This window comes from Colossoma macropomum, unplaced genomic scaffold (genome assembly GCF_904425465.1).
Source record: "Colossoma macropomum unplaced genomic scaffold, Colossoma_macropomum, whole genome shotgun sequence".
Classification (NCBI taxonomy): domain Eukaryota; kingdom Metazoa; phylum Chordata; class Actinopteri; order Characiformes; family Serrasalmidae; genus Colossoma; species Colossoma macropomum.
In genome coordinates, this window is record NW_023494792.1 from 58,962,874 (window position 1) to 58,985,346 (window position 22,473).

At 38.6% G+C, this 22,473-nt stretch overlaps 1 protein-coding gene across 1 annotated transcript in view; it reads left to right on the forward strand.

Annotated features, from left to right (window-relative positions):
* lrguk (leucine-rich repeats and guanylate kinase domain containing) overlaps positions 1-22,229 on the forward strand; it is a 32,795-nt gene extending 10,566 nt beyond the window's left edge. The window contains exons 7-20 of the mRNA XM_036575566.1: positions 4,063-4,206; positions 4,308-4,388; positions 5,403-5,489; positions 5,749-5,855; positions 7,014-7,133; positions 7,826-7,922; positions 12,762-12,875; positions 14,280-14,481; positions 15,636-15,755; positions 16,920-17,035; positions 17,278-17,366; positions 18,901-19,011; positions 20,031-20,188; positions 21,544-22,229. Of these exons, the coding sequence (XP_036431459.1) occupies positions 4,063-4,206; positions 4,308-4,388; positions 5,403-5,489; positions 5,749-5,855; positions 7,014-7,133; positions 7,826-7,922; positions 12,762-12,875; positions 14,280-14,481; positions 15,636-15,755; positions 16,920-17,035; positions 17,278-17,366; positions 18,901-19,011; positions 20,031-20,188; positions 21,544-21,707 (1,710 nt within the window). The 3' untranslated portion in view covers positions 21,708-22,229. The remainder of the gene's footprint in view (positions 1-4,062; positions 4,207-4,307; positions 4,389-5,402; positions 5,490-5,748; positions 5,856-7,013; positions 7,134-7,825; positions 7,923-12,761; positions 12,876-14,279; positions 14,482-15,635; positions 15,756-16,919; positions 17,036-17,277; positions 17,367-18,900; positions 19,012-20,030; positions 20,189-21,543) is intronic.
* The last annotated feature ends 244 nt before the right edge of the window (positions 22,230-22,473 follow it).

Sequence of the window (22,473 nt, forward strand, 5' to 3'; positions counted from 1 at the left end):
GAGATTGGCTAGGCCATGCAGGCACCTTTCTTTTTCAGAAACCAGTCTTGAGTTATTTTGGCTGAATGTTGGGGGGTCTTTTGTCTTGTTGAAACTTCCATCTTCTCCCCAGATTCAATTTCTTGGCTGATGAGATTAAATTTTCCTCGAATAACTCCTGGTACATCACTCCTTTCATGTTTCCTTCAATGAAGTGTGATGCCCCAGCATTGTTTACCAAGAAGCAGCCCAATAATGTGATGCTCCCACCTTCATACTTCACTGTACACTCTTCTTTCTCCAAACATAACAGATTACTGTGGTTCTGTTTTTGTTTCATTTCACCAGGGACCGTATTACAGAAACTTCTTAAGTCTGAAATCTTATCTTATCTGCTTAGTCACCATGACAACTTAAGTTAGGGCTGAATTTAGGACAGAAGCTATTACAGAACAACCGTTCTTAGGTTCATAATCGTATCCAGATAACTCCAGATACGAAAACAGAATTACGGAAACATCCTAACCAGACTAAATCTGTCCTAACTTTAAGATAAACCCCAGATCTGTCTTAACTTCTGTTTTAACCATCTGTTTCTATTGTTTTGTGCAATGACAGACAGCATAGTTCACTATAACCAGCATAATGACGCTACATTTACCAAAACTGAAAACTGTGGTTTGAGTTTTTTTATTAACAGCGTTTTAAAACCCCAGACACTGCAGACACGATCTCCACCACCCCCTCTTATTACCTTTATGTGTACTAGGTAACAGACATGACAATTGATTGTAAACTTCGATCGAGTAAGTTAAGATTTCTTATCTTGAGCTGGGATGCTGTAAGATTCCTAAATCAAGATAAGATTTGCTTCTGTAGTACGAATTTGTGAAAAATCTCATCTTGACCTGTCAGATCTCAAGTTAAGACAAGAAGATAGGAAGTTTCTGTAATACAGCCCCAGGAGTACAATGGTCCAAAAGAGTTCTGATTTGTCTAAATGCTTGTGTGCAAAATATACCGAAGGAGTTTTGCGTGGGGTTGATTGTGGGGCAATTTGCCGCTTATGGTAGCTCTTGTCACACTTTTCAGTGACTACTGGCTTCTCTCTTACCTTCCTTATCATTAATCTGAGAGCGTATTGTGAAATCTAGTGCGGCACACCTGTCCAGCTGACGATTAGTTGTGGTTCCATGAACTTTCCACTTGCATATTATTGAACCAGTAGTACTGACAGGCATATTCCTTTAGAAAGAACTTCAGGAAGCTCCTTCACGTTCACAGTGATTGCTACTTGTTGCGAGAAATCCTATCAGCGTGTTTTATAATGACACCAGGTGCAATTTGCATGAGAACATTTTTTTTGAGGCAGCATTAAAATCCAGACCTTGACTTACTTTCATGTTACCTTTACTCATAAATATATATATTTTGTATATAATACGTATTGTTTTTATATATGTTTATGAGTAAAATAAGTCAAAAGACATTAGTTTTGTAAATCTGAACTGGCTATAAATTAATATATGAGAAATATATTATAATTATTATTATAATTATATTAAAATACAAAAAGAATTGTCTAAAAACTGGTCCTTCTCAGTCTATATTAAGGTGGCGATATTGCTCAGAAATTGAGACTACTGTTTATTTAATATTTCAGTAAGCATTAATAAGGGAAGCTTCTCATTTTTTCCATGTGAGCAGCTGCCATGGTGATTGCCATGCTGTGCCCTCTCTTTATTTAAATTTTTGATGTGTCTTTTTCGGTTTAATTAGCTTCAGAGTGCTGCTCATAAACCGGTGACACCTTCCTTTTCCCTCGTTTCCTTTGTTCAGTGCTCACCTCACGGTATCTCCATGTCATCTGTCATCCATTGCCTTATTATTCCGTTATGTCATCGCTTTCAGAAAGGTTACCCCTCTCACTGTGTAACAATGCATGTGCAGCTTCTTGCCTCCCCATGCACGTTTGATATAGTTGACAGTAATGTTGTGTTTTGGGATTTTGAGTCAGGTGTCCCCCCCTACAGTGAATATCCATGTTGGCACCCCAGCCTTTTAGAAGAGTAAAAATGGAAGCTGGTGTTGAAGCCCACCATATGGCATGCCAACATGCCTCCAGACCCTTTGCCACTTCACTGAAGGGTGTTTGCGTTGTCCTTTATCAAAGTGATTCTTCATCGTCAGCAGTGCTGCGTCCTCTGTCGTCCGTTTTCCCCCTCAGGGCACAGCTGCTGGTGTGAGCGAGGCTGGACCACTTTCAACAGCACGCATGCACACAGACACACTCTCATACACACACACACCCACACGCTGAACCTGTCGGCCCCTCTGCTGCCCTGAAACCCTGAGCAGGGTGCTCTTGTCAGGTAACTTCTCTCTCACCTCATCACACTCTGGCACCGGAGCATCCGGGACCCCTTATGGTCACCGTCCCCCCGCTGTCTGCATTTCTCTGCCAGGCAGGGGTGGTGAGGGGGCAGGGCATGGAGGCTGGGTTCTGGATGACAGCCCAGAGTTGCCTTAGGAGGGCCAGGGACTCAGAGGAAGGAATGAGAGTGGGTCAGTGAGAGGTTTGGAGAGCCCCTGATTTACAAGCAAGCATTTCCTGTGTCTTAGCAGCTGTTCAGCTGTCAGTCGATCTGCTCATCAGCCTTATCTGAGAAGAGCTCGCCTGTCAGTCAGATTGAGACAGAAAGGTCGCCTAAAAACCTGCCAATGAGCTGTAGCCATGTACTAATATAGCACTCTGCGAATACCCTGTTAGAAATGTGAAATTGCCAGGAAATATGGATGCTATAATACAGGGTGACTCAAAAAGATTCATCCGATTTCAAAGCGCCATGATTTTACAACCGTGAGGCGCCTAGGAACCAATCACAATCCAATTGAAAGAGGGGGTCATAGAGTTTCTGACTGTCACTGGAAGATGGCTCCCTTCAGTCTGAGAGGAGATGAGACCCCTGAGCAGAAAGCGTTCTGCGTTCTCCTCTTCAATAACAGTGAATCCGTCATAACTGTGCAGTGTGATTTTCGTGGGCAGTGAAGCTCCAACAGCTCAGAGCGTTCGTCGTTGGTGCCACAACACTGGATGATCTCCGAAATCGCACTGAAAGAGCCGTGAGTGCAGCGACACCCGACATGCTCAATCCAGTATGGGATGAATTTGACTATGGTGTTGATGTTGTCCGTACAGCTGGAGGAGGTTCATACTGAGCACTTGTGAAATTACATAATAAATATTATGCTCATTTAAACCATTTACAATTTACTGCATTGATCTGTAATGATTTACAAGTGAAATAAATCATTTTGAAATTGGATGCATCTTTTTAAATCACGCTGTGTTACAGCTGTATGCAATGGTTTGTTGATTTTCTTAACTGAAAATAAGTTATTGCATTCTATTAAGGGAACAAACTTAGATATGGCATATTTCTGCAAGTTTCTATTTATTCACACAATTTGTGTTTATTTGAGTTCAACATATTTGGAAAAAGACAATAAAACATAAAATGCGTCATAACTTTTGCCCAGGCCACATTTTATGTTTTTTTTTTCCCCAGTGTGTTAAATTCAGCAAATAAACAGTAATTGTGTAGTGTAGAGGAGGTGCAAACTTACTTTCGCTTGCAAAATGAACTTGTCATTTGCAGCAGCACCCACACTTTTGCAGACGGCTGTATAATATGGCCTACATGGTGCTCAGACTTGGGCAATGTTGAGCTGCACCATCATACCTGTATTAGGTACAGTAGGGCTTATCCTTGTTAGTCATTACTTGATGAAAAACACAACTGATGCATATCGTTGTGTTATCAAAAAAAAACCTGCGTCTCCAAAATACATATACAGAATAAGGGACATATACAAAAATTGTTCTTAATTTTGAATGTAAGTCAATGTAGCAAGAATTTAAGTCATTTGGAACCGTTTTTCAGCAGGAAATTTTGACCCTGTGTGAACAGATAGAAGGTTTTGTTCTGACAGGGACATTGTGATGATAAATATTGTTATTGTTACAAAACTATGATAGTTTTATGCCAGTTCTTGATTTTAGGTGGTCATTTCTGTGTGCAGAGGGGGAACCTGATAAAGAAGATTGAGAATTTGCATACCCTCCGGACCCTGCAGGTTCTGGACTTGTCCTCTAACAGAATCCAAAATCTCTCTGGTCTTCAGAACCTCCATTTTCTTGGAAGCATCAATCTTGAGAGTAATCTGGTGAGGCTGTATTACTATAAACAGACATTTCTTGTTGATGTTATGGAACTATGGCCATTTTTGCTTCTGCCTCATGTTTTGCTTCTGCTTCTGTTGCTTAGATTAGGGAGATCAAGGAGGCCACTTATGTGCATGATCTTCCGCTGCTGAGAGAGCTAAATCTCAAGAGAAACCCAGTGCAGGTAATATCTGAATATCTGTATGTAAACTGGTTACATCAGACAGTGGATGTGTAATTTAGGTCTAAAACAACACTGTGATTCCACCTTAGACACCATACTTAACAAACGCATGCCTTTACAGTCTCATCACTACCAAAACCAAGAGCCTACAACAGTCCTTTCTGAATGAAGCAGTAAGGCTTTTCAGTACAAAAAGAGATCAATAACAGTAAACTGTTTTATGAACTTAGTAAACAGTGTACTTCACATTTAGAAAAATGTGCTTGACTTTTTTGTATTGTACATTGTGCAAAATTTTGCTAAAGTTTTTGGCACCTGACAAAATTGTATTTAAAAATCTGTTCATCTGGGCACTAAGCATTTATTTGTTCAGAAAACACTTAATATTAGAATATATAAGAATAGTTAGAGAAACCATTAATAACATTAACACAGTAGGCAATATTTTTATGTATGTTTATGTCTTTGTGTAACTATTTCCAAACCTCTCCTTGAGGAACCCCAATATTAATTATCATCCAATATCTGGATTGGCTATTCAGTCCTTCATTAATCCCTTAAAATCCCAGGTTTATTACATACTAAGGCTTATTATTCAGTAACTACAGGGGCTTCGATGCAGACTGGTTGAGCTATTATTAGGCTATAGAAGTGTGTAATAAAACTTTAGGCCTGCTGACGAACGTTGACCATTTAAAGGGTAAAGGTAATCAGGTGTGCTCATGATGGACTTCCAAATCCGAGAGATGACTGGGGATATTGAAGAGAAACCTGTGTCCCTCCAACCAGCTCAGGAAATATCTACTACTTTTTTGAAAACAAGAAGTTCTTGTTTCTTTATACTGCACTAATGTTTGTATTTATTCTGCTCTTATATAGTTTTTAGGGGCAAAAACACACCAGCGGTCCAGATAAATGATTTTAAACAATTTGCTTGGGTGCCTAAGACTTCTGCACGGTACTGCATGTCTGCGAAATTCTTCTTTTCAATGAAAAACTCACTCTCTACCACAGGAACAGCCTGACTACAGACTAGCAGTGATCTTCCTTCTTCATCGCCTTACTGATTTGGATGAACAGGCTGTGACTGCTGAGGAAAAGGTAAATCGTTTTAGTCTGAAATCTGTTCTATAAATTCATAATTTGTGCTTTTAGTTAATGACATGACCGTTTATACTGGTCCATTTGCTTTTTTAGTTTATTTAAAAATACCTCCATTTTACTGATATTATGCGTAATAATGGTGTTAATAATAATAAATAATAATAATTATGATATAGGGATGAGTGTGAACGATTGTGTTTGCATATTATTCATGTGAATCATAGATTTTGGTGCGTCTGTGGCATGTTGTTTTCAGGTTTCTGCTGTAAACAAATTCGATCCACCCCTTGAAGTGGTGGCGGCCCGAGATCACATGACTCACGTGGTGTACCAGCACATGCAGCCACAGGTCATCTTTGACAGGTATGAATGGCTGAATTAGTTTTATAGGCCAGTCATTACTTTTTGCCCTAAAGCTTTCTAATTTTCGTGGTTGTTTATTTGCTTCTAGGGCGGCTATTGCATTTCAACCAAAAGGGCAGTATCCCCCAGCTATTGTGATATTAACTGTAATTGTAATTTAGGCATATTATATAAATAATGTTTTGTTTTGTTATTTTTTAATATGTCAGTTAAAGACATTGTTTCGCTACACCTACACGTGCATTAAAAAACTTAATTTTATGTAAAATTATTTAAACTGTTGAATCATAAAAAAAAATGGTAACACTTTCTATGAATGTCACCTTTGTAAGCATCTATAAACACATTCATAATGCATTTATAAGGCATTATAAACATAGCTATAAATATTTATAAAAATGCATTACGTGTTATAGCCATGCTTATTATGCATTATGAATTGTTAATATAATACATTATAAGTACTGATCATAACAAATTATAAGAGCTCATAAGTTGTATTTGTCCGCTCTAAGTAAAGTGAAGCGTACTGTACTAAAGCCTCCTCCAGTGTTAAGAGTGAGGCTTCAAGTTGAAGTATTTACTGAAGGATTTACTGAAACACTAAAACATTCACAATAAAGCACATTACAGGCTTCAAATGTCAGAGTTTAAACTAGAGCTGCCATCAGTGTTTTACCCAATGTGGGAAAGGTAATGTACACCACCGTTAGCTTGGTATTTGTCTTTACTTTACGCCCTCCAAGCTGGGACTGACTTCTTTGGCACTGACATTATAACATGTTATTAACGCTATTTATAATACATTATATTAACAATTCATAATGTATAATAAACATGGCTATAAAGTGTAATTCATTTTCATAAATGTTTATAATCACGTTTATAATGCCATATGAATGCATTATAACATGTTATAAATGTGTTTATAGATGCTTACAAACGTGACATTCATAGAAAGTGTTACCAAAAAAATTGATAGTTTCGAACTTTTTGCTGTCTATTTTTGTACAGTGCATATTATTTTGTTTACACTATGCCGTTAAGCATTAACCAAGCCTAGTCTATGAATATGGGACAGATGAATTAAGGTTGTCTTTTTAGACCTTATACCCAAATTGAATTAAATGTTCAGTTTTCCATCTGTTTAATATCCAGCACCCTGCCCAGTCTGGATGCTCCATACCCCATGCTCATCCTCACAGGGCCACAGGCATGTGGAAAGAGGGAGCTGGCCCATAAGCTGTGCCAGGAATTCAGTGATTATTTTGCTTATGGGTGAGTGCTTGTCTTTGAATACTTTATGTCTGCATATTCATGATTGTCAGACTGAAATGAAAAACGTGTTGAAGTACTACAAAAACATGGCTGTCAAGGATGCACGCAAATATACAGTGTTATAACTTGCAGTAGAGAGTTACACCTCTCGTCTGCTGCAGATGGCATTTCCCTCAGCTCATTATAGATTGTAATGGAAATCTCCACGCGTTCCTATACCCCAGAGACTGGATGACGTAACTCTTACTTGTTGAACGTAGAAAGTAGGGCTGAACGATTTGGGTGAAATATCTAATTGCAATTTTTCTGACCAGTATTGCGATTGCAATTTAAATTGTGATTTTTTAAAGTAAATTGATGTCCATGCTTTTATTTGACCAAGACCACCACCAACACATCCCCTTTTTTTTGGCTTATTGTGGTTGTGATGTCACAGCACTTGGGCATTTGGTTGCTTCTGATTGGTCTAACTCATCTACAAGCAGTTCACTTGTAGGTTAAACCTTCCCACTTAAAACTTGTTCATAATGTAGATATAGTTAAAATTGCTGCTCTTGCGATTTGAAAATTGTTCTCTTTTAAATTGCGATTTCGGTATAAAAACGATTAATCTTTCAGCCCTAGTAGAAAGCCTCGTGTGAATGGAAGTCTGCATTTACGTGTCTGTTCTTTCATATTTATTTATTTTTTAGTGCTTGCCACACCACCAGAGGGCCTTATTTTGGGGAGGAAGATGGCTCTGACTACCACTTTGTGCTGGATGAGGAATTTCAGAACATGATTCGAATGGTGTGTCTCAGTATTACTGTATTATTATTATTACTGAATTACTGTATTATATCTATATACTAGTTGGTCAACCTATCAATAAGCAAACAGAATTACGACTGTGGTTTATGACCATAGTCAGTTGAAGGTGTATAATAAGTTGAAAAAACAATGAATTCCCAAAATAGTGCTCCTAACAGTAGAATTACAGTACAATAGTATGCACTGTAAATTATAAACCAGCTTTCCAGTTGTAAATACATTAGAGTTGGTCCTGGGTGGAGTGTGTTCTTTTAAACCTTTGACCCCACAGTGCAGAGGATAGGCCTACATCTCCAAGTACAAGCATTATCCAGATTACTAGGTACAAGAAAAGACTGTCTTTTTATGTATATGTTGCGAAAGTGATAATAAATCACTGGATTTTTTTCTATAACTACTGTGATAATATTGACGTCAGAATGTAAAACATCTAACTAATCGCATTTTTATCATTGTTGCGATATAAGTATAACACTTCGTTAAGGACTGCGATGAGAGGACGAATCAGATGACCTCAAATGAGCAGCACCAAAGTTATATTAATTTGTTACTAAATGAAAAAGTAATTAAACCTTCTGTGCTTCACAGGCTTTTTTTGTTAGTGGAAGGCTTGAAATGATGGCCCAATCACAAGCCAGAAAACTGCAGAGTGAACAAATGCACATGCGTTTAACATGATTATCATTTGCACAGCAAAACAGACAACATGAGACTAGTTGTGAGTAATATCTGTAGAACTTTGTTGCGATCGGTGGGAATTTCCTGTATACGTTTCCTGAACAGTTCAGCAGCACAAACACTGTGTATAAATGGCTGTCGTGTGCGAGCTGTAGCAGTCACACTGCCACTTGACTCATGTCACACAGAGGAAGTCAGATTGAAAAAAGGGACTGGTAACAGCAGTATATATATATATATATATCACTGCTGTCGGAATATCGGAACAAAAACTTTGTATCTCCAAAATGATACGTTTACAGAAGAAGGAAAAACAATACTTTACTTTTATGTAAGTTAATGGAACCAGAAACTTTTCCAAGTAAATTTGGGGCTTTTCTTTTGGTTCATTCATCATGAAATTTACACACAATGTAAAAGGCAACAAATTATTGTTTAAATTATGTCAAAAACTGAAAAACAACAAAAATGTGTGTGTGTGTACATATATATATATATATATATATATATATATATATATATATATATATATATATATATATATATATATTCATGTTCTTGTTCAGCCTTACAGTGAGCAAATATGTGCTAGCGGCTCTGATGTAAATAGTATTTCATTATTTTTAACTGTGCTTTTGTAATTTTGTTTGGTACCGTGACTGTACTGGTGTTGACTGATAGTGAGCGACCTGTTTCAGCATAATGATCTTGATGATTGTCAGTTACATAACCAGGGCCACGGTGCTGAAAGGATGCAGAGCCCATGGTTCAAAGGGCTAATGCACACTCATATTTCATCTTTTAGTACCAGTGATCTTTAATGTGTTCTAGGCAGCATAATGTCCCAGGGGATCTCATAACACACTAACACAGTCCTTAAACAATTAAGAAGTAGTAGAATAAGCACTAAAGCATGTCCAAAAGTGTTCTTAACTGCTGTTTTTACCTGGCATTCTTGTGGGTGCAGCTGAAAGAACAGATAACAACATCGTTCTATTGCTCTTTATTTTACTTTAATGTTCTCATGTAATCTTGTAGTTTTAAGGAGTCATGCCTGCTCTGAACTTGCTTGGTAATAGTTTACAAATGTACTGCAAATTCGATGACTGGCCAAATATTTGAAATGGGAGGAAAGAATGTTTCTCATGATCTGTTACTACAGCTCTCCGGTGCTTTTAAGCTTTGCTGTTAGAGGCTCCCATTCCTCTTTTTCAGGGCAGTTTTGTAAGTCCAATGGGTTTGATAAATAGAGGTCGTGGTTTGATTTAGAGCGGAAGCCCTTTGAAGTGTGATTATAAGCGTATGCTGCAAGCATCAAAGGAGGAGTTTCAGGTGAGGATTATGAACCAGCCTGGCCCCATATCTCACACCCACAGATGTGCACCCAGATCCAGCAGTAGCACTTGCAGCCAGCCAGAATTCAGCAAATTAACCCCAATCAGCAAAGTATATATATACACACCTGAAATTTCAAATATTTGGCTAGTCATCGAATTTGCAATAGTTCCTGCTAAAGCCTGAGTTGACTGATAAATCAATGTGATGAGTAAGTTATTATTCTCAGCTTACAAAACTCCTTTATGGGATAATCGTACTGAACAGTTTCTCCAGCAGTTAACATGTTTGCAGGTGATAAGCTTAGCATCGGTGTTGTACTGGACTTATGCATGTTTCGTGCCATGATTTTACACATCATCAAGTGAAAGTTGCATAGCTACCCACTTCATATTCAAACTCTCAATTTTTATCAATAAAGTGTTTTATGAGGATATGATAAATTGTAGAAAATATTTAATAATATGTTTTCATTTAGAAATGGAACAGTATGTTTGTACTCAATACAATTAAGCACATTTAGGCTACGTTCACATTACAAGTCTTATTTTATCAGTGTCGCACTGTGAGTTTCAACCATAGATAGCTTGTTAAGGACTGCGATGACAGAATGTAGCAAATGACCTTAAATCAGCAAAGCCAAAATGTTATTAATGTATTATTAAGTAAAAACTAGGTAAACATTCTGTGCGATACAGGCTTTTTCTGGTAGGTGCCAGAAAACTGTCAAGAGTAAACAAATGCCAATGCTTTTAACATGATTTTCTATATCATTTGTTTAGCAAAATAGACAACACTTTGTGAGTAATATCTGTTGAAGTTTGTTTGCGATTGGTGGGAATTTCCAGTTTAGATCTGCTGTTTTGAGCACAGTAGTGCAAACGCTGTACATGCAGTATCAACCTCACTGCCGCATCACTCATGTTATGCAGAGAAAGTCAGAATAAAAAACAAGGACTGGCTCAGGATGGAGCAAAATTTGAGTAAAATCATGACGCTCCACTCCTTGTTCTGCTCTCACTCCGCACAGCTCACATATTCTTGCTTGTGTTTCATGCCATAATGTTACATGTCAATAAGTGAAAATCGCGCAGTTACCCACTTGATATTCACATTCACCATTTTGTATTATAATATGACAAATTATTTAGAGAAAATATTTCATAATTTATTTTAGTTTAGAAAAAGTGGGACAATATCATACGCAAAACACATTTAGGCTATGATAACATTACAACCCTCATTTTGCGTTTTTTTGCTCAGATAATCTTTCTAACTCAATGGTTTAAATTTATCTAGGTAAGTGACTCAAATCTGTTATTAATGTTAATTAACCTGTGGCCTGAAATGACCCACATGCACACGTCCTAATCAATAACGTCACGTGAATGAACCACAACAAACTAACCAGCAGAGCAAGCCTTCGTCACAAAGATAATTTGCTCTGATTAGCTCTCAGGTGCTCATTATTAGAGCAAGACAAAGGCAAAAAAGGGTCTTTTGCTGGCACCAGCTTCAGGTTAGGTGCTGCTGCCACGTTAACACTGAGTGATGGTGCATACGCAGTAAAAAAAACCTGAATTCTGATCTGACTGTCCTCATTAAGGTCACATGGTCATCCGATCTAGGACCACAAATGAAAGTGGCACAGATCTGATTTGCAAAGAACAGATTTGCTCTGAAAACATCAGATCTGTGTGACATCAAGGCAAAAAAATGGATTTGTGCCACTTCAGCCTGGAAATGTGAATGCAGACTTATGTTTACAATGCTTCACTTCTGACAGCTTATAAAAACACAAACAACATGTCTATGTAGCTTTTATGAGAGTCGCCTGGTTCATTAATACACAATAAAAAAAGAGAATTCTGGAACTTAAATGAGATGTAACGTTTTCATGAAACATATTAGCCCTTCACACTTCAGTGACCTAAGAAAAGCTCATTAGTTTGCACCGAAGTCCCTGTAGTTACTAAATAATAAGCTTTGGTGTGTAATAAGCCTGGGATTTTAAGAGGTTAACCCCTTAACATTCCAGGCTTATTACATACTAAGGCTTACTATTCATTAACTACAGGGACTTCAGTGCAAACTAATGAGCTTCTCTTAGGTTATAGAAGTATGTAATAAAACTTTGGGCCTGTCAGTGAGCTCATGGCTTGGTAAGGGGTTAACAGAAAAATTACGTGAAGAAAATTACTGACCAATAACAGTGTGGAAAAGTGTGAATTAATTCAATATTACAACAGCAGTTTCTTCCCCATGTCCTTTATCAAGATGTACTCTAAATGTAATGTGAATGTTATGTGTTATTTGTATGTATTGTAACAGACTATGACACTGAATACATTTAGGACAGTGTATTCAGCCATCACTACCTTTTTGTCTTGGTTTATGTATAAAATACTAATATATTTTAATCCTGTCTCTATCAGAGACAGTCATAGAGCCATCTTTATGGTGTAAGTTTCTCAGAGCATGGCTGTTTTCTGTCATAGACAGTGAAAAGGCTTCAGGGTCACAGTGTTTGATAAATGGCACTGCACAGGTTAAATAGACCCAGGTGCTGGTGGACACTAGGTCAGGAGTCAGCTGTGTGAAGTTGTGTGAAGAGCTACCAGTCAAATGCTTGAAGGTTTGCATTGCGCCTGGGAGCGCTAAACGGCAGGAACATCTAAGACAAGGTCCATTTAGGAGATGAATGTGACCTATAACTTTCTCCGGCGATGCTCCGTGACAAGCAAGTTCCATACTTAGAGTGCAGCGTGATCTGTCTTTGAGTCTCACTCTCTCTCTGTCTCTTAGGGTAGCTTTGTCCAGACGATGCAGTATGGAGGCCACTGGTATGGTCTGTCTCGGAAGGCCATAGAAGGTGCAGCTCGAGAGGGCCTTGCTTGCTGTGTTCATATGGAACTGGAGGTACAGTATAAAGCAAATGTTAAAACATCTTTTTTAAAGCCCAACAATGTGGACAGCAGTTCTGAGTACTGCAACAACAGAATGTTTTTTTTTGTATAAAAATACGAGGATAAATTTGACATTCCCATCGTTAAGCCAGACATACACTGGCCGATTTTAGCCCGTTTTTAAACCCAATTTGGTCCAAGCCGACTGCATTTCATGGTCAGGCTGAATTTCAGCTTCATCGGCTATCGTTTGCCATGCAGTGTGGGAGGAGAAACAATGTCCGACTAACTGACCAAGCGAGCTCCAATTGAGCAGCCGGACGATCGGATGGATTTCTGACATGTCGGAACAAATGTACATTGTACATTTTCTTACATAGGTCCCTCCTGTCTGTATATTTTCTGTATATTCTGTGTATATTTAATATATTTCAGTTTCAGTATTTTCTTTGTATTTTTATTTTTACTTTGTTTACGTGATTACCTGAGCCTCACCACAAGCATTTCAATGCATGAATGTCCTGACATGTTGTGCAAATGACAAATAAACTTGAAACTTGAACTTGATGTATATTTAAATACGGTGATTTTTTTTTGGTCTTCTGTCTGTAGACCTCCTGTTCTTTAGCTTCAGTGCACATCACACAAGTTAGCAAATCTGTTGTAGCTGTTTCTCAATGGCTGTATTTCAAACGCCCCCCTCCTTCCTATGTAGTGCACTAGGTTCTGGCTTCTACACCAAAATAGTGCACTGTTTGTCCAGTATGGAACTGTGCACACATGGCTGAATCCCAGAAAGCTGTTTATTAGACATGTGATGCACTTTATGGGTGCAGGAACGACTATTTTAATATGTGGTGCACTATGTAGGGAGCGGGGAGCCATTTGAGATTCAGCCAGTGTTTTGGTTTGGGACTCTGAGGGGCAGTGTGCTGTTTTGAATGAAACAGCTTAATTGGAAACTGTCTGTAGACGTAGCTGACTGTAGTGGCTACGTTTCACATGTGAGCACCAATGTCATGTCATGTCAATCAGACCGAGTGTTTTCATACAGTGTGAGTATATAAATCGCAGACTTTGGCTGCACATGATGGACTATTCAAATGTACAGTGTGAGTTGTCAAGAACAAGATTTCTAATATCGCAGTGTCTGCCTGGCTTTAGTAAAGTCTGCACTGCAACAAAAAGACCAGTGAAAGAAATACTGAACTAAATAGGTTGATTTATTCTGTGACCAGTCTTGCTTTCTGACTGATGTACATTTAAGAACAATGTTTTCTCACAATAAAGTGTCAAATAAGCTTCAACAAACCATGGAAAAGAGGATTAGGACTATTTTATGTGACTTCTTCACCCAACTTTTTACCTGCCTAATGTGTGTATATGTGAATTTTCGCTGTCTGTTTTTTGTCCACAGGGCGTATTTAGTCTGAAAAACTCATATTTTGAGCCCAGATACGTCCTGCTGATCCCTACCAGCACTGAAGAGTATATTTCACGCATGAAGGCCAGAGGCCTCTACAGTAACAGCCAGATAAACACAGCAGTGTCACGAATCGACCTCTATGTCAGAATCAACAAAGAGCGGCCTGGCTTCTTCGACAGTGTGATTCCCAGTGGTACGAACCTTGATCAAGTGAATTGTACAGAGGTCAGAGACCACCTTTCATTTATTTAATTTCCAGTCAAAACAACCGTTAAGTACAGGTTATTCATTTTTCAGCATGAGTAAAAAGCTAAATATAAAACTAAATATAATATCTGTTTTTTTGCATCTACTCTTTACCTACAGCTTCCATTCTTTTCAGGAGACTCACTTTCAGTTGTTTCAAGAAATATCCAGGGATATTTTTCCACACCTCCAAAGTTCAGTCTTAGAAGCTGGTTGATGATTTTCTGAAGTAATCAAACACATTCAGTGGTGTTGAGGTCTGGACTCTGGGGTGGTCAGTCCATTGTTCAGCTTCTTTGTTTGATGTGTCCGTCTCCTTTTCTCAGTGAGGTTCTTCTTGACAGCTACACATCCTTTCAGACCCACAGCGCTGAGTCGTCTTCTCACAGTGGAAGGATGGACAGAAACACCTGTGGATGTTTTCAGATCTGAAGCAGCTTGATTTTCTCCTCTCTCTCAAAGATGAAAGCTTTAAGTGCTGTTTATCTTATTAGGACAGTTTTGGTGTCTAACAGGCCTTGCATGGTTTTTGGGAGCCCCATTTTCTCTGTAGCTTTTAGACATTTTTTGAGCTCCTGTTTTGGAAACTGTTTTTTTTTCACTTATTTTCCTTTGCCTTTCTTCTTTCTTATGCAAATGGATTATGCAAACTCTTCAGAAATATCTCCCATAAAATTTATAAATTGTACTTATTTGACATTTTTGACCATTTTGACTGGAAATTAAATACATGAAAGTTTGTCTTTGACTTTCGCATAGCTGAGCACATATGTTTACTCTTTTATTTCTCTGAATGTATAGTTGTGTCTTTAAATTCCACAATTCTGGAGGTTTATTATGATAATTTGGTTGTTTTTGATTGATTCGCAACCCTCTAGTACTAAGTAATTTTTATTTTTAGTTATTTTTAGAATGATGGAAAGATCGACGTTTTTTTAAAAAAAACTTTTATAATTAAAAAATTTAAATGAAAAGTTTTAAAAAGTCACTCTGGACATCATTTCTTGGCTTGATTATATAATAATGGAATGGCTCATGTCTCTTCTCGTGACTTTATCTTAGGATATTAGGGACTAACATAATAAGTTATTTTACTAATAGACAACCGTGAGGAGGCTTACAGAGCTCTGAGGCAGCTGGTGAAAGAGTACCTGGGCCTGGAGGAGCAGGGGGCAGGAGGAGGAGAGCATACCAGAGCTACATCTGACAATACCCACCCAGGTAAGCCTCAGCTCAAGGTCAGTTCTTTATTTTATATATGAAGAGTTTCATTTCAAAATGCTGTAAATGCATTGGTAACAGTTCAGGATGTCTGAAAAGAATTACAGCTAGCACAAAAATAAATTCACATTTCAATTTTACAATGTAATAAAACAATTATTAAAATAAAAGTAGTAATACAAAAATTATGTCAAAAACATGCACATAAAACAAAATATCAAGGCAAAATAAAAAAGTTAAAACAATACAAATATTTTGCTGCTGTCAGATTGATTTTTTCAGTTTTTGACATAATTTGAAAATGCCTGTTGTCCTTTACATTGTTTGTAAATTCCATGATAAATGGACCAAAAGAAATGATCCAAAATGGCTTGGAAAAATGTCTGGTTCCATTGACTTACATTAAAAGTAAAGTATGTTTTTCCTTCTCCTGTAAAGTTACCATTTTGGAGACACGAGGTTTTGATCCGACAACAGCGATATATACTCAAAATTAAGTAATTAAAAAGTGTAACCTCAAATATTAAAAGCCATCAAAGGCAAGAGTATAAACATAGACACTTATTGAAAATGCACAGAACCCAACAGTCTAATGTCCAGAGGAGCAGCGTCCCAGAATTTAGGAACGTGCACAAGCAATACCCTATCTTTTTTATTTTACTTTGTATTTGGAACAAGCAGAAGGATCTGACTAGATCATCTGTGCATCTCCACATTATTGTATGAGGACAGCAGCTCAGGAACGTATTTTAGGGGCCTCATCATGCAATGCCTGACAAGTGAGAACCATTATTTTAAAATCATTCCTAAAATATGCTGAAGAGAGGCTGGGAGTGATATGCTCGCTGCGTTTTATTCCACTGAGAAGACAGGCTGCTGCATAACACTGTCAGAAACCGCATAGCATTGAAATTTCTTTCATGTGTAAAATCCACTCCCAACAGCTTATAGCATACTCAAAGAAAGGAAATTCATGAAAGTGTAATGTTTTTGAGCAAACCCCTTAATTTGTACTGTGTTTCCTGCATCAGATAGTATCACAGAGAAGCAGCACATCTGCTCACTCACTTCTGTGACTTTTCACAGTTGGTGATTGAGTAGGGAAAGGTCACCTGCATCTGCTTGCCTGTGTATGTGGATATTGCATGTATCTCTCTGTTTTAGATGTGACTGGAGAGCCTCCGGCTGCCGAGAAGGTGGAGGTCAGCAGCACAGACTCCTACAGCAGAAATTACTGGAACAAAGTCCAGGCCGGGCTGACTCCGCAGAAAACCTCAGCAGTGAGTGAGATAGACCACTGTTGGTATTTGAACCCATAGCGCATGTCTGCCAGACACTCTTTCACCATCACTTTCATTGTCATCATTGATGTTTTTATGTCACAAAGTGAACAAAATAAATGAATGAGTGCTACTTAGAGATGTGCTTTACTGAAGATGCTTTGTAGAGATTACATTAAGGATTAAATTCATCTGAATTATTCATTCAAGTCTTGACTCTCTCTCCTGTTATGGAACTATAGGAACTGGCCTCTATCCACAGGAAACAGCAGATGGTTCGAGAAGCCCTGATGGGCAAGAGTCCTGGGGCGTATACACAGCTTTTTAAAAGGTAAATGTAGTACAGTAGTAGTTTAAACACTCACAACTAACTTACATTTAACATCAACTTAAATATGACATACTGTCATTTCAGTATCATCACAAGTGGTGCTCTTATAAGGCAAGAAGGCAGACAAAATTATGTGCAACACTTCCAGCAGAGGGTACTATTGAGTGCAGAACAGTTTCTCTCTTTTTTATTACGAGTAATATATTATAATTTATGCCTTGTTGTGGTCCAGCTGACCCCGCTTTTCTTTCAGGATGTTCTGCTATTTCAAGAATCACACATCTGTCTGTATTTGTGTGCATTGACAGTACTGTGAAAAAGTCAGAGACCACCCTTCATTTGTTTAACCCCTTAAAATCCCAGACTTACTACATACTAAAGCTCATTGTTCAGTAACTACTGTGACTTTAAGGCAAATGGGATGAGCTATTCCTAGGTTGTCCCTAGGTTGTTCCTAGGCTGGCCATTTAAGGGGTTAATTTTCAGTAACAATGGCCATTAAGTACAATATATATTTTTTCAGGGGATATTTCTGAGATCAGATATAAGTTAATCCATATGCAGTGAAGGGGAAATTCAAAAGAAAATAAGTGAAAAAACAAGAGTTTCCAAAACTAGACGTCAAAAATGACTAAAAGCTACAGAGAAAATGGAACACCTAACAACCATACAGGGGCTTTTATCAACCATGCAAGACCTGGTAGACCACCAAAAGTGTCCCCATCAGATAAACAGCACTTAAAGCTTTCATCTCTGAGAGAGAGGAGAAAATCAAGCTGCTTCAGATCTGAAAACATCCACAGGTGTTTCTGTCCATCCTTCCACTGTGAGAAGACGACTCAGCGCTGTGGGTCTGAAAGGATGTGTAGCTGTTCAAGAAGAACCTCACTGAGAAAAGGAGACGGACACATCAAACAAAGAAGCTGAACAATGGACTGACCACCCCAGAGTCCAGACCTCAACACCACTGAATGTGTTTGATTACTTCAGAAAATGATCAACCAGCTTCGAAGACTGAACTTTGGAAGAGTGGAAAAATATCCCTGCAGATTTGAAATCTTTGAAGAACTGAAAGCGAGTCTCCTGAAAAGAGTAGAAGCTGTACCCTCACAAAAAAGTCATGAATTTCTTGTGTGAAAAAAAACAGATGTGGTTTTGCACAGGTCGTGTGTTAAAAATGTGTTATCACTTGGGGAAAAAATGTGTATTTACAATAAAATAAATATTATGTGATGATAGCATGCTCCTAAGTATGTGATTACTTGTAAATATGTGTTTTTTGCACACTTTACATGAAAAATATATGATTTTCTGTAAGGGTAATAAACGTGAACAAAAAAAAATATTTACTTATTCAGAGGTTCCTATGTTATGTTTTATATTAGTAGTTTGCGCTTAATGGCCATTTTGACTGAAGATTAAATTACAAAGTGTGGTCTCTGACTTTTTGTTTAAATTTGCATGAGTAGCCTTGTGTCCTACTGCGAACAGTGTTAAATGACCTGGATTAAAAGTGTGCATGTGTGTGTTACAGATCTGTCCACACAGCTCCATCGTTACTGGCCCCTCATTCCCAGCCCGGCCCCTCTTCCTCCTTGATCCCCAACGTTGGCCGTCCTTTACCTGACCGCCCTGAGGACAGCAGGTATATCACCCCCAGCCTGACCCTTCAACTTCTGATCTCTGACCTGCCAACACACATTCTGTTTACCTCCAAACCTTCAGTGTGCCACATGCATTCTCCTTTAAGCATAAATGCATATGTTCATTACTCACCCAGACATCTCTCTCATTAATATTTTTCCACAATAAAGCAGCACATTTAGAATTACACCTGTAGTTTTTCATTCTCTCCCTGTTTTATTCATTGTAGATCAGATGTCAGAGTTGTCCTCTCCAGGGCTGAGCAAAAGCGGCCGTGCTTGCTTACCAGTGCGCCATATGGGGGCTGTGTCTGAGCATACATAAATGCAGATTTATGGCTATTGGTGCTTGAGTTGCTCCTCTGTGTCTGCTTACGGGGCATAAATAGGCTAGGGAGCTCACAACTACATCTGTGAAATATGCATGGCCTCGGGATATTTAAACGTGCGCTAATTTAGCCTGTTAAGAAGAGTCCTGAGAGACTCTCTTTCTGAGTCGCCAAACCAGCCCGCCGTACCGTCACTAACTCATTTTGTAGCTTATTTGATGAAAAGAAAAAAAAACACACATGCTGTAATTGTGTTAACGTTAGCTTTTTGTTTCTCCCTCTGCTGGGGGAACGCCAGATGCCTGTGGACGCACTTATCCTGCATCTAGTCCTGAAGCTCTGAAGCCGAAGTGGTTTCTTTCAGACTCCAGGGCCCTCGCTGTAATAACAGAACAGTTCTGAAACTTGCGTCTCTAACATGCTGTTAATGGATGGCTGGGGATTCTACTTAGTTAATTCTTTATTGATGAATGTGTTTTATTTGCAATCCATGAAGGAACTAATATAGGCTCTCCGCAATATTTTCCTGTCAGTAATACTTTCCTGACAGCTATATTAAGAGGAGTGTTGGGAGCCGAGCCAACATGCTTCTGATAAATCACATTAATACATGTCTACATACTATGAATACCTCTCTTTACCTCTCTTTCTGTCACCCTCTCCCTTTCTTTCTCTCTTTCTCACGTTCTCAGCTCAGAGGAATCTCGTGCCAGTTCTGGCCTGTCCATGCATAGCTCAGCGGGGGCACTGTCTGTGGGGAGCCCAGCTGAGGGCTTGGATGCAGGAGCAGGGCCAAAGGTGGATCCCTTGGATATCTCCACAGTGGGGCAAAACCTAGAATTGACCAAAGGCAAGGACCATACGTCTTTGATTACATAATGTTCATTACTCTACAAGCCCTTATCATGAAGTGTTCTAAGCCAATAATACAAGCTATAATGCATTTAGAGTGACTTTCGCATTGACCGTTTGCAAAATTATGATTGACAGGCCTCTCAGCCAATTACATTTGTCTCCAAACATTCTTTCCTCTGCCAGACAGAAGGAAAAACACCTCCAACCTGTAGTGAGACTGGCATTGGTAGTAAATTAGTTAGAATTATTAGGCTAAGACAGGGGTCGGCAACCCAAATGTTAAGAAGAGCCATTTTGTCCTTTCAACAACAATAAAACCACCTTGGGAGCCACAACATTTTATTTTCTTTTTACCATATTGGCTGTAAATATGTCTCAGTATGTGCTAATGTACTAGTATAGGCTAAAAAATATAATATAAACAAAAAACCCAGACTTACTTTGCTCTGTTTTAACCTTTAGCTCAGATATAGCCACTTTTTTCGTGTCTCCGGCAGGAAATTTTTACTCAAAAGTAGAACAGTTTCTTGTAAAATTTCTCTCAACATTCGACTTTTTACGAGACTGAAGTTGCTTCTCATTCACATGTTTGAATTTTCCCGTTCCACGGGAAACGAGAAAAAGGAAACCAGCTGGAGTGATAATAAATGCAAATAAGTCTATATGTCTCCAAATTATTGATGTTCATCTTAAATCTTTCTCTTTGCCTTTTCGTTAGCTACTAGCTAGGCGAGATTGTTGTCTGTGTTGCTATGTAACCAGCAGTCTGTGCGCCAACCTTCAGGGTTAAATGGTGAATTAGCAGTTCTACATTAACTCCAGCATTTAAGAGCATGTATTGTTAAAACTGTGTTGAACGATCAGCAGAGCTTTATTTTACAGCAAAGCAGGATTATTTTATTTTTACTTACAAATCTAATTCTGCTGTGGAGCCACAACAGGGCAGAGCTGCATGCGGCTTGCCGACCCCTGGGCTAAGAAATATTGGAAAGGAGTTACTGAGGAACATATGAGTTAGTTTACAGAAAGACTTTGTGCACATGATGAATAGTCCACCTCAGCATCTAATATTGCCCAGCTCTGACTGTCTTTAACATTAGCTCATCTGAAGGGGAGGGGCAGCTTCCATGGCATTAAACCTCCTCCTTTTCACACATGAAAACCTGGCGCTCAAAATTTTGCCAACGGTCAGTTGGTTATTTTGTTTTGCTTTCCAAGATTTACAGGTACTGAAGGCAAATATGTGTTGACTGAGATTTCAGCCAAGCACTGTTTCTCTGTTTGTCCCTTATCATGTCTGTTGCAGGACAAGGCTTTCACTGCACATATCTGTTTATTCTTTGACTGTAGATCACACGGATTCAGGTCTGACCCCGGATGCCCCTCGCTCAGCCCCAGAACGAGTCTCTCCAACACTGACCACCTCCCCGGGTCGCCCAGGTTCCAACGCCAAGCCTGTTCTGCCACCCATCCCATCTGGACGCAAAGCCGCAGAGTTTGGTCCCAAGCCATGATTGACAGGGCAGTGAGGTGGATAAGAGATAGCCAAGATAGAGGTGGGACCAAAAATAGAATAAAAGTGGTTTTTGAAGAGTAGGTTATTCATAAGCACCATTCCAATGTTCTAATAAACTCATAATGTGCTCTACAGACCTGCAGCACAATGATCATTTTGTTGTAACTTCAAAATTGGGTCTACCTCTTGTGTTTTGTGCAGCTACGTAGGCAGATGATAACGATGACAGCGCGGTAACTGATGATGATACGCCCGATGAACTGATGAAGCGCAAATGACTTTAAATGTGTGATCTGAAACCTAAATGCGCAGTAAGAATGAATGATCATGATGTAAGAATGATTGCCACAGCGAAAAGCAATGGAAGTCATAATTAATGATAAATACTATCTCCCATTTACGCTCCACTCAGCTTTACAGCTCATAGTCTGATCATATGTCAGTGAAGTGACTAATGACATAAAATGGTTCACATTCTCTGTAAGTAGTGGCAAAGGCGTACTTCTTCATGTGAATGAATAATACCAGTGTAAAAAAAAAATAATTGTAATAATTTGGTATTAAGAAATAATTATGATCACTTGAACTTACCACCCTTTTGTTTGGTGATCTTTTTCTTGTCTCACAGTGCAAAAAATAACATCCATAAATGTCTAAAATCTGTTGCATTCTAAAAAGACAATTTAGATTGAATAAAATTATTCCGGCAGCTGTCCAGAAAGCATTTCGTTCTGCCCTCACTCATTCATTGTAATCTATATGCT